The sequence below is a fragment of the Oreochromis aureus genome, linkage group 16, assembly GCF_013358895.1.
Source record: "Oreochromis aureus strain Israel breed Guangdong linkage group 16, ZZ_aureus, whole genome shotgun sequence".
NCBI classification, from domain to species: domain Eukaryota; kingdom Metazoa; phylum Chordata; class Actinopteri; order Cichliformes; family Cichlidae; genus Oreochromis; species Oreochromis aureus.
Window position 1 is genome coordinate 2,694,753 of NC_052957.1, and position 13,133 is coordinate 2,707,885.

Sequence of the window (13,133 nt, forward strand, 5' to 3'; positions counted from 1 at the left end):
CAGTTTTACATGAATGATATCCAGACTTGGTCACTGAAGGCTTTGCCACCCGTTTGCTTTTGTTTGCCAGGTGCCGGGCAGAGGGGCAGATCATCGTCTGACACCACGCTATGAAGAGGTGGAACGCCAGTATGCCTCCTTACCGAGGTACACCATCTTCTCCTTCATTTGTATGAACGTCACTGCTGTGTGTTCTGCCGTCCTTCTTTTCTCTTCCTGTAATTATTCTATATTTCTTCCTAAGTGTCTCTGGGGCTGTGCCTCAGCCAGGACCTCACCTTACCCCTTCCCCTGGGAAAACAAGCTGTGTACAGAAGTGTTAGACTTCTGGATGCAGAAAACTTTGCTCACGTTTAAAACAGGGAAACATATAAACGCTCAACTGTGCTTTATTATATTGCTCTGCATTTTGTTGTTTTGCTCCCTGGACAGCATGAAATATTGCTAACATTAGCCAACAGCAAGAACAATAGCAGCTTCCCGAGTATATTCATCAATTCTTGAAAGATTATTTCCATTTATTTCTCATTATGTGTTTTCTGATTCAGTCAGATAGATATCCTGCTGCCCCTGGAAGGCCGCAGTTGTGCAAAAGTATAATTTGCTGGGAGCATGTACGAAGGCGCAGCTGTTCGCTGGCTATTTAAACACGTTAACCTCAATGTGAAACACAATCACAGCTAAACTACATTCTCCGGCTATCATCAGTCACTACCGGTTTTCAGCATCTTATTTTTCATTTGCCGCTTTCTCTTTCAGAAAGGCCTCAGCTTTAATTCTCCTCTCTTTCTTCGCTCCTTCGGTATCTTAACATTTTATTTTTCCCCAGACTCTCCCCTCCCGGGACCTTCTCCCTCCCCTCCCGCTCGTGTCTGATGTCTTACTCATCCAAACGTACTTTATTCAGTGTCATTTTTTCTCATTGCTTTCCCGAGATGAACAGCGCTGCAGTAATGTGTTTTAGCAGGTTGGGTATCAGTGTATCATAACCTCATCTCTAAAAATAAAACTTTTTTTTTAAGTGAAAACGAAAGTGTAAACTTTGGCAGTAAAAACACAGACTAGTTGTTACTAGCTCCTTCTAGCCTCTGACTACGACACCTCAGCAGACCAACAAATGTTCGTGTGGGGATGTTAGTCAGAGAAAGAGAGAGTGAGACGAGGTAAGCTAAGTGGAATGACAGAAGTTTAGAGCGTTTATAGTCGGGTTCCCACCCCTGTTAAAATGCTGCAGGATGGCTATTTCACACCTCTTCTGTGTGTGTGTGTGTGTGTGTGTGTGTGTGTGTGTGTGTGTGTGTGTGTGTGTGTGTGTGTGTGAGATGGTGTCTGTGTGGGTGATGACTTTGGCAGATGGAGGCGAGAACAGTGATGATAGTTTTGAGGTCTGGCTGTGGTATCTGAAAAAGCCTTGGGAAATTGGACACACACTCACTCACATACAGTACACCCTGTCTCCGTTTGCACTCGCACACATGCGCCGTAATCCGTAAATACTGCGCCAATTTTACATGTACGCATCATGTTTGTAAGAGGCCACGAGATACTTTCATGGGAATCGCTCCAACAGTGCTCCAGCTTTCAGCGTGGTAACTGTGATAATACAGAGAATTACTGCAATGAAGCTGCACAATATTGCACACGTGTTGTCGTCTGCATACCCAGAAATTCAGCATCCAGCCACGACCTCGTAGAGCTGAGATTCAGAAATTCCACCACAAATTGTGACGTAGTTGTTGCAGGACGGCGGCATAGGTGCTCAGCTACCTCGCTTCTATACGGGAGTAAAACCAGCTGAACGGAGTCACAGAGGCGCGTCGTAGATGAGATACGCTCATCGATGTTAACCTTCTCTAATCTGTTACCCAAGCAGTTGCCTTGCAATCGAAAGCAGTTGCTGCAACCACTTGCAGTCACTCACCACCTCCAAAAAGCCACCCGTTTTTCCAAGCCGCAATGAGGTTGCGGTGTTCTTTTACCCTAGTGTGCCTGACCCTTTATTAGTTTTTAGCTGTCCCTCTCATATCCATGGACTACATCACTCTGTGTGTGAGTTCAGCTGTGCTGGGCGCTCAGTATACATTAGTTTGTCTTCATGCTGCAGTGACAGATAAAAAAACTGTCCCTCGTGTCTCCTGCAGTGTCCTTTCCGTGCTCAGGTAGCGATTAGCTTTGCTGCAGGTAGGTGGCACTATATAAAGTGCCACCTACCGGCAGAGCTACAGAGTGAAAAGGAGACTGATATTTACCCCAGCAGAGTACCAGCTACTACTGTGGCATTAGAATCATAAGGAAACCATAGACAAGCATTAGATTTTACACTGATTTCTACCGATTTATGTATCATGTGCCCTTTTGCTACACGTAGTTAGCTACACACAAGCTAAAGAGAGCTACATTATCACAGGCTTGTTGATCGGTCACTGATCATGGCTAATCAGTTGGCCTTTTACATTCGTGTGAATCACCCCTTGCTCTTCCAGGTCTCTCATGAAATGTCAAATATTGTATATTAATTGTAATTAATTGTATATTATTGTATATTAAAAGTCAACTTGAAAATGTTTCCCTTTTCAGAGGTTTAGGTCAGATAGAGGTGCAATTCTTTCTCATCTCTGCCTCGGCCTCTCCGTCTACACTTCTTCCTCTGCTGTCACTTAACTTTAAAGATATTTCAGCGTCTAGAGAGGCCGAGATCATGTTTGGAAACTGCATCCAAGCTGCTGACCTTACGAAAACATATTATTTTGCGACTGTCCCAGAAATAGCGGACAGGCTGTGTGTATCTAGTGTCTGCATTCCTGTATACCTGTGTGCATGTGTGGGTCCAGCCATGTTGGTGTGTTTGTGTGTGTTTTAATTTTTCAGAGCCCAGAGAGCAGAGCGGCTGCTTATAAAGGTACTGTATGTTTGACTGAACATCAGTCAGCCGGAGCACTGAGTACATTATGTCAGTGTGTGCGCGCGTGTGCTGTTAGACAGGATTTTGATGGCTCTAAAATTAAAACATGACCCAGCAGTGGATGATGTTTCCCTGCCTAAAGCGCAAACACTTTACCAAACAAACTGTCAGCAAATGTCACAGCTTGAAATAGGAGGGGAGGCTGCTCAGAGTACTTTGTATATGTTGGTACTCCATAAAATTGTTCACTGTGATGATATTTACCAAAAGATAAACAGACTAAAGCACTAATTAAACGTGCTTTTACTTCAAACGTGATCCATTCTCGGGCAGCTCAGATTCCTGAAGCCAAGCATTCGTTTATCCATCTGACAACATGTGCTGCGCTTGTGGTTAACTAATGACAGAAACTGAAACCTGCGCTGGAGCGGTCCTGCCGCTACCTAGAGAGCCATTCCTTTTAAGGAGCGTGGCCTAACCTCATGTATGTTTAGTACTATGAGAAGTTAGCATAAAGGTGGCGCAAAGGGGGCTGTGATTGGTCAGTGTATTGTCAGCTGTACATGATTAGACACCAACCCGAGCATCAGGCAGGAAGAGGCACAAAAACACTGACGCTGCCTTGCTTTTAAATCTTGTTTGATATCAAATAAAATAGATACAACTGAACCTCGTAGGTTAGAATAACCCCAAAAAGTGAATATACAGATCACAGAGCGTGGCCACGTCCGGTTCGGCTTTCAAAATTCATACATCCTTACCGATTTTATGATGCAATGTTTTAGCTGTTATTATGCTGAACCAGTCTAATGGCAAATGTTAATGTGTGTCGTATTTATTCCAGGATCTTCATCCAGTTCGTTTTAATCCTTCAGAAACTTGCAACCCATTTAAACATTAGTATTTCACCAGCGCATGCATCTGACACTTAATGATCTGTGCTTGGTATTCACAAAATATCACCCTTAATTATCACATTTTTCCTTGAACAGTTGAGAGATTTGGAAAAGGAAAGGGGGAGGACCGAATAATGTGTCCTTTCACTCAAAACCCCCGAAGGTTTTCTCCTACTGCCATGTGCCTAAAATTACCCCTCACCCCGTTACCTCCTTCTTCTTCTTTTTCAGCATTTATTCTACCGCTCTGCTCCCATCTTACTTTTTCTCTGCACATTTATGTTAGTGAACCAAAGCACCATCTCTGTGCCGCTCACACGTAACAGCTCAGTCACACGAGAGTCAAACCAGAACCTCAGTCTCTGTGTGATTAGGACAAGTTTGTGGTTCAGTTTCTTTGCTGTTGGAGACTGATTAAAAGTAGTTGTGGCACCAGGTTGCCGTCCATTGCAGCTGACTGATCACTGTCTAATTTATAGACAGAAAAACTGCCAAAATGTCAAAGTCAATCTGAGTCAGTCAGCAGTCTAACTGCTCTGCATTGCGTCTGTTTGCAATAGGAGACTCAACCCAACTGGACGGACTGGATTCTGGTTTTTATCCTGTCTTCCTTCTCTCACCCCAACCGGTCGCAGCAGATGGCCCCGCCCCTCCCTGAGCCTGGTTCTGCCGGAGGTTTCTTCCTGTTAAAAGGGAGTTTTTCCTTCCCACTGTCGCCAAAGTGCTTGCTCATAGGGGGTCATATGATTGTTGGGTTTTTCTCTGTTTGTATTATTGTAGGGTCTACCTTACAATATAAAGCGCCTTGAGGCTCTTGTCGTGATTTGATGCTGTATAAATAAAACTGAATTGAATTGGTAATTTTCCGATATAAAAGTGAAGCTCCTGACCACCGACGCCATTTTCAGTGAAAGCGCAACTACGTTTCAGTTTATGTAGGAATTTCTGAATTGACCCTGTGCACGAGAAAATGCTAACTTCCTGGTTTGAGGCCGGATGTGGGGTTGTACATTTCCGGTAGCTTTACTTTGCGGTCAATCGCTACTGCGAAGATATACTCCAAAATCATGTCCAAAACTCGAAAACGGAAAGATCGCGTTAAGTTACAAAGAGGAGAAGGTGGGAACACTCACCACTGTTGTGTCATAAAAAATCTAATGATCAATTTTGACGTTTAAAGAGTTTAGATCGATCAGTTGTTTACATCACTCAACACAAGCAGAACTGCATTACTGCATGCAGAAGACATTTAAACAGGCAAATGTTCAGCATTCAAAGGTGAACAATAGTCAAACCAGATGTTTCCCCATTATGTTGATATCAGCTAGTGAAGTACACACCTACACAGCATGTTAACAAACCATGAAAAAAAGCCACACAAAAAAATGAACGATTGCTGGTGAGGGTTTCTCTACATTAGTATTTACGAAGGGTATGTTGTGACTTACCTTCAAAATTACAGTGGTCCCTCACTATAACGCAGTTCACCTTTCACCTCGCTGTTTTGCGGATTTTTTAGTGCAAGTTTTCATGCTTATTTTTACGTCACATTGTGTCCTGCGTCCTGATCGCTGCAGACGATCTCCTCCGTGACGTCTCTCCTGTACAGTACAGAATCGCTGCATCGATTGCTAGCAGTGTGACTCTGAAGTGCAGTACTGGATGTCCACGATGTCCACGCATCAAAAAATAAAACTGGCTACTTGATTTCACCTATCGCTGGTTATTTTTAGAACATAACACCGGCAATAAACGAGGGACAGCTGAGAAATATAACATTTGAATCCCTTTTCTCTTTTGCTCTGAGGTGCGGGGGAAAAATATCGACAAGTCCATGAACATCATTTACAGATATATTGCGTAAATGCCCAAAACATCTATAGAAATGTAAATCGCCGCTTGATTCATTCATTTGCTTAACTTGTTTTGGACCATAAACAAGGCGCGAATAGGACACCGGAAACAAAGGTCCACACAGGAGTTTCCGCACCGGAAGTAGCATATGCTAACGTGCACATAGTCAGTTACTGACTGGACTATGTATGAGTCTAAGTATATGTAGATAGAAGCAGATTTGTGATTGGTGTGTTATCACAAACCGATTGACCCTGATTGCCAAATGAAAAATTCAAGTTGCCTATTAAAAATAATTTAGAAAGAAGGGAACAGCGTGCTCGATGGTGATTTCAGCCTGTAGTATTCAGATAAATCTGCACATTTCTGGTGTTTTCTCTTCACTCCTCGCTCTTTCTAATGATTCGTGTTTATAGTTCAGCTGTGCAAAAACCAGCCTTGACCCAGACGCCAAACGCCCTCTCCAATCTGTCCTCGTTATTGCTCTCATTAGATTAAAAGAACCAATCAGAATTGTTGTTCAGGTTACTGCAGAGACCGTCACTTCCTCATTATAATGATAATTAGATAATTGGTCATTACAAAGCAGATGTTGTACTGTATCGTGCTCCGTCTCTTCCCACGTCTTTCAGCCGTTGTTCCTCGTTTCTTCCTCGCCTCGTTCCTCCCTTCCACTTCTCATTTTTGTGTTTTCTGACGATGGGGTGAAAAGGACATTGTTGAATATCATTTCCCTCTCCCCAAGAAGGAAATGAACGGGGAGTGTCTCTCACTTCTCTTTCTCTCTTTCTGTTTCCCCACCTCTCTTGAGGAGACCTCCCAACGAGGCCCAAGAGTTTCCCAGACCACTTTACAACTGCTCCATAATCCACTCCATTGTCCAGTTGTTTTTCTGTGTTTCTCTGGACTCATCGAGACGCCGCTTGTTTGTTAGCAATGCTGGGAATTCAAAGAAAGACCCTGCCTCTCATAGTGTGCCTCCCCTCCTTCCCCCTCCTGGAGTTTTTTTCTCTCGTGACCCCTTCTTGTTCCTAACTTGTAGCTTTCCTGACGCGGCCGCTCGTTGGTAAATGCTCTGATTTTGACTCTAAAATGTTGGGTTATAACACATAATGTGTTGCAGAACCAGCAGGTGGGTACGACATGAGTATGATGTGCTTTCATTTATATGTACACCCTGGGGTGACGGAGGAAATATCCCTCTCGGGTCCCAGCTGGTAGATGTTTAACAGATTTCGGGGTGTCCTGGGGTTGAACTGAGGTTAAGTGATGCTGTGTGCTCGTCGAGTGAAGCTTTTCTTCAATAATTCTGCGTAATTTAAAGCATCAGAGTCCGCGTCTTATTTTAGCGAGGTATCGTCCGTTCTGTGGAGTCAGAGATGTTTCTACAGCGGTTAGTCATTCATCTGTACATGAACATCATCAGCACATAAAGGCTTTCCTATACATTATTATTTACTTCTGTTTTAACAACAAGAAGATGGACCGCACTTCATAAATTTTTACTGTTGCAGCTGTGAAATGTTAACATCTGGCAACAGTCTGCTGACCATCTGTTGGTCCTGCGCTGCTGGAGGAATTCTCCAGTTTCAAAGTGATGTTAGAAAGTTAAACGATCATTAAAAGTGTTCTTCTTCTCTGTTATTTTAACTGCAGCGTGCAACATTTTGAGTCCGTGTGCGGTTTGAGCTCACGTGAAATTCTGTGTGATCTGAATCTCTTCTGTCTGATCACATGACCGTGCTCGTGTCTGTTCTGGGATCGTCGCCTTACGACTTTAAAAACTGCTCTTCATGCACCAAATTAGTGGATTGTAATTTTGTCAGGCTCCCCGTGTTCCTGCAACGGGGGAAATTCTTCAGCTTGAAACTATTACGCTTTGCTGAGGGAAACTACTGGCTCAAGATGGGCGATGAAGACAGTTTTGTTTTTCTGAATGGGAAACGGTGTTATCAGTAATGGATTTCATTATGTTTCAGGAAGTGAGCCACTATACTGGCTGTAAGTGGTTATATATACGATACTGCTGTAACTGAATGTCATCTTTACTTTGAGCGATTCCGGCTAGCGTAGATGGGCACGGCCGTTTCACTGTCAGTGTAATCAGTCTGTCTTTATGGCCGTTACGCAGGTGAATATCAAAGAGCGACCACAGGCTCGGACCGTTTAACGTGACTTACGGCTTCCAGCTCGGGCTCTCCACGCTCGGGCTGTCTTTTCTTCTAATATTACAGCTTGTGAAAATGTATATCGTTTCTGTAGGTCCGTTTGAAGGCAGCCCGCAGGGATACCACCGAGAGACCTCCTCAGTTGTTCCCCAACTTTATTGTTATTACACATGTATGAATACGGAGTAATGAAATACAGTTTGCATCTAATCAGAAGCAAAGAGCAGATTATATACAGATAAGGTTAGAATAAAAGGTGGGAATAGTTATGTACAGATTATGTACAAATAGGTTATGTATGCAGATGTTTATATTGCTATACAGATGTGCTACATTTATACAGATGTACTGATGTGTGGTAAACAGATCTGTTTACCACACATCAGTACATCTGTATAAATGTAGCTTTTATATCATAATTTTTCTGAAATTATTAATGTAAATATAGAAAAACTATTACTTGTTTTAAAACTAGCTGCAGAAGTCTCGTTGTTCTGTGTTGTTGGCCTATTACATGGAGTCCAAGGTTTTTAAAGAGTGTTTTTTAGAAGCCGTTTTGTTACCTAATTAATCACAACCAAAACACTGCTATTCATAATTTGACATTTATTTTCATTCATAGAGAGAAACTGTGGTTTAAAGCTCTATATTGTAAAACGCACAGTTAAAAAAATGACTGGTGTCACTATGAAATGTTGATTATCGACATGTTTTTAAAATAAAACGCTAATAAAGAATCTGATGAAACTGTGACAAAGTATGAAACACATAAATGTGTGTTTTCTGCCTGCCAGTCTTTTCATTAGTAGCTCAAACGTCTTAGAAAATCATCTGGAGCTTTTTACATCTAGTAAGAGTAAAATGGTATTTCCATGGCACCTGCTTCACGACAAAACACCCGAGCAGGAAACGGAATAAACCACCGATGAGTTTCATCTGTGCTTTGGACAGAGACCTCTGAGTCCACACGTCACCAGCGTTTCCGAGTCTGCAGAAGCTCCGAGTCCGAAAGAAAGCGGCCGATGACACGAGGTCTGTCTGCCAGCGTCAGGTGTGAATGACATCATCAGCCGGCTCCATCAGCCCATCGTACATTCTACTTGTTGATCAGATTCCTTGTCGGAGCCGCCTGCTGTAAATTGTCAGCCTCTGTCATTTTTGGCTGCAGTTTTGTCGCTCCGTTTCCAAATGGCATGGCCGTATTATGATGGGATGCGAAACACCACTCCAAATCCCCATTGTTCTGCCCTCTCTGTGTTTCCGAGGCAACAGTCTCCTACCATCTGGAAGGCCCTCATCCCTCAGTTCCTCTCATTTTCATCTAATGGCTTTCTCCTCTGTCCTTTTCTCGTCTCATTTCTGTTTCTTTCGCTACTGTTTCTTTTTCTTTGCAAAGACATCTTTTTTAAAACTTTTTGTGCTCTAATTTGATCCCCTCTCTCTCTCCATCTCTTTTTTCCTCATCCTTTTTTTACTTTAAGTGCTTCAGTGTATTACGGCACTCTTTCACTTGCTCCCTGCTAGCCCTCTTTTTAACCTGCTCTGGCCATTTCTTCTCATTTCATCTGCCTTTTTTATCGCCCCCCCTTTTATCAGTTCAGCTAATGAGTACATTTCTTTATGCGCTATCTCACATTCACAGTCACACGAGGCATATTTCCTAAATCTGTGTGCATACACACATACACGGGGGAATGTAATCATGTTAGTTTCCTACACTGGCATGTAATTCATGCATGATTTACTGGAGGATTAATCACACTTGACAGAAATTTATTGACAAAGACAGATCGGAGCCCCTGAAAGGTGCTTAGTTTCATTGAAACATGAAGAAGTAAGAGTGTGTGTGTGTGTGTGTGTGTGTGTGTGTGTGTGTCCGTGTGTCCGTGTCCCAGAGTGGGTCCCATTATTCTCTGCAGATGCTGACCTTCAGCATGCTGGCTCTCTGGAGGGCAGCACTTGTTTCTCCGCCTTAATTCTTTCTTTTTTCTCTTATTCCTAATCACTCCCTCCCCCTCTGCTCTCCTCTCTTACATTTCTTCTTCCCCTTCTCCCCCCGTCTCAGTTTCTGCCCCGTTCTTCCGTCCTTTCATGTTTTTTGTCTCAGCTTCATCCATCTGAAAGCCTCAGCCTCTGGTACTTGAAGCCAGCAACTTGTTTTCTACAGTTTTCAGATGTGAGGTCTTTCCTTGTTCTTTTGTCTGTTGCTCGACTAAAACTTGGAAAACCTGCCTGTCCTTCATACCTCATTATTTAACAGTTAATGTCTCTCCCTCCCCCTCGCCTCCTGTTTTCTCCCTCCCTCTCCTGTCTGGCGTGGCCCTCTGTGGCCGCGTCTCTTTGTCTTGTGTTTACGTGGTTTCTTATCCTCTCTACATTCATCTACCTTCCCTCTGTCCTTTGCTCTTTGCTCGTTCCTCTGCATACAGATGAACATGTGATTCCTCGGCGGTCTCCTCTCTGCCTGTAAACTGTCAGCTGGTACTCTTAACACAAATTTCGCTCGAATGCGAGGTCCTCACAGGATATGTGGAATTAGTAGGCAGGTCCTGAAACAAAATAAATACTTTTCATTTTAGTTGATAAAACGGTACCGAGGGAAAAAATGTGTTCTTTTTATTTATTTATTTTGCACATTTTCAGCTCTTTATTCAACCTCTTGACTTAAATTTGTTCGGTATTTGCATTCAGCTGCCCTCCTGACGACTTGGGTCACTAAACCACGGCGACTCGTTCAAAGTGGAGTACGATTACCTCGGGTGTTCGCATTATTCTCCTCTTTATGCACTGAAACGATGCAACATTTGAATACAAATGCTGATGGTTGTTTTTGTAATAAGACTCGGCATAAATAATGAAAACATGGCACCAAATCGAGCTTCATCTTACCGCAGAAGAGTCTCCTCTGATTGGCGTAAACAGTTTAACACTGCTGCTGACGTCATATCATCTGTGTTGATATCTCGATATTTATGCTGACCTGTAGGTAGCCACAGGGTGGGGCTTATCAAGTCAACCATCTTTAAGCTGGATGATATGTAGGTTTTCTTCTTCTCGTGCTCACCATCAAAGCAGTGCTTAATTTATTTTAGAAATAGTGTAGTGAGAAAATAACATCAGCCAGGTGGATGTGCAGCTTCATGCAGACTTTTAACTCAGCTTACCTTTAATTATAACACCTGAGAGGACAGCTGCTCTGCTGATTGAGCGATTTTTCGGGCGTTTTGCCCTTAAAGGTGTCATAGAGTTGCTTTGTATTTACACTGCATCACATCTAGGCAGCAGATATGAAGTAGGATGATTTTTTTGACCTGCTGGTTTTATCTCAAACATGTATTATAAAATGTATATTTTTTTAAGACGTGTTGTTTTATAACAAAGAAGCTGGAAACACTTCAAAGTCATTTGTGGCTGTGTAAAGTGTTTTGTCACTTCTGGGTAACCCACCTTTTATAAAATATGATGTCACTGACCAAGATTATTGTAGTTAACTTAAACTAAACCAGAAACTGAAGCTAGAACTTTTTGGTTAACTACATTTATTTATTTATTTATTTTAGTTAACTTAAATAAAAATAAAAGCTCAACATGTGACAAACATGAAGTCTAACTGAAATCATTTGAACTTAACTAAAATAAAATAAAACTATAGAGGAAACTAGTCGTTTTAGCTTCTGTTTGGTTACAATGTTACTACAACTTTCCTGATGAGGACGAGAATGAGTCACTGCTTTTAAAAAGTCTTTTAAAATTTTCTAAAAAAAATAAAACTAATATTAATAATACTAGTTTAATAAAACTAAACTAAATCGAACATTTTCAAACAATAAAAACTGAAAGCAAAATGAAAGTGAAATCAAAACAAAATAAAGAATACAAAACTGTAGAAACTCTACAATCTGTAGGTTAAAAATTACTAAAGATTTTGTGGGTTTTGTGATTAGAATGATATTAAAGGCCCACATGTGACAGCTTTTAATACTTATCAGTGAAATGTGTTAAAAAAATAAAAACGCCTGAAAGCTTTATTGCTCTGTCACCCAGACGTGAACCAGTTGGTTGTTAGCTTTAGCAAATGGTGTCAAACGTTCCAGTGTATGTCTATGAACATGGTATGCCCCCTAATCCTGGTTCACAGTACCCTTGCTTAGCCTTTGACCCCATCTTCTAAGTGTTTGGTGGGAACTGATGGAGTGTCATGTGACTTCAAGAGGTCAGAGGTCAAGAGAGGTATAGGAGTCACCCTCAGACCAGCTCAGAGACATTCACCGGCACAGCTGAACCAACAGCAGGGAAACATCCTCCTCAGTCAAACACAGAGTCTCTGTCTGCTGCTTCACCTGCAGCAGTGCAGTGTGCTCACACAGCAGCTTCGCTTGGTCTTAGTTAGTCAAACAACGACGTCTGCCAGTCGCTCTGAACAATTCCTTCTTTTGCCTAAATATAGTTTAAAGTTTTTCACAGTTTTCTCTGCAGCCCCGCCACTGCACACAGTACACCTGGTACTGTATCAGCATCTCGGTGCCTCTGTTCATAGAATAACTAACAATGCATGACAGAAACTCATAATTACATCTCAGGACCTCACCCCAGGTGAAATAATCAGCTTGTGAAGCACTTGTGTGTTTACAGATTTATGCCACAAGGATGTAAAAGCACTTGTTGAGCTCAGTGTTCGGTGACCTCCCTGTGGATCGGCGTGAGGGGAGGGGCACTGCCTTATATGTGAAGGAAACGTAAATCTAAAAGTTTTCAGGATTATCAGGCAGTCAGAGCTTCAGCCTTTATTACGACAGGCGTAACTAACTTTTATTTATTTGTCCTTTACTGTAAAATGAAAGGGTAAATGTGTAAATCCAGGCTTGGGACTACACAGCCTCACTGACTCCTCCCAGTCTCAAACTGGGGAGCTTTCATGTGTAAGGTGGATGTGCCATATTATTTGTTACAGTGAAAATGCTCCACAGCCAGCACGGTCGCTCTGCAGCTACATTAACCTTATAATGTTAATATGCAGCTGAGGAAATGCAGCTTTTTGCCTTACAAAAGAAGAAGAAGCTGTATAACATCTTTGGGCCACGTTCTCTTCCCACTGGTGGGTAATATGCCCGTTTAATTCACAATATCTAAACATATTAAAACAGTTTAAAACAATATTAAATGTTATTTGGCAAAAATAAAACAACTCAAAATCATGTATCTTCCTCCAGCGGTCCTCCGATAAACAGGCTTTACTGTCTTTCTCTTGCCTTCCTTAGATAATAAGATATTTCTCTGCCCTTCATTATTTTCCACTTAAGCTTTTATTGCCTC

The 13,133-nt window shown here is 42.1% G+C and overlaps 1 protein-coding gene across 2 annotated transcripts in view; it reads left to right on the forward strand.

Moving 5' to 3' along the window:
• pard3bb (par-3 family cell polarity regulator beta b) overlaps positions 1-13,133 on the forward strand; it is a 248,745-nt gene that overhangs the window by 226,988 nt on the left and 8,624 nt on the right. For both annotated transcript variants that reach the window (XM_039600345.1, XM_039600346.1), the window contains exon 23: positions 71-147. In XM_039600345.1, coding sequence (XP_039456279.1) covers positions 71-147 — 77 coding nt within the window. The remainder of the gene's footprint in view (positions 1-70; positions 148-13,133) is intronic.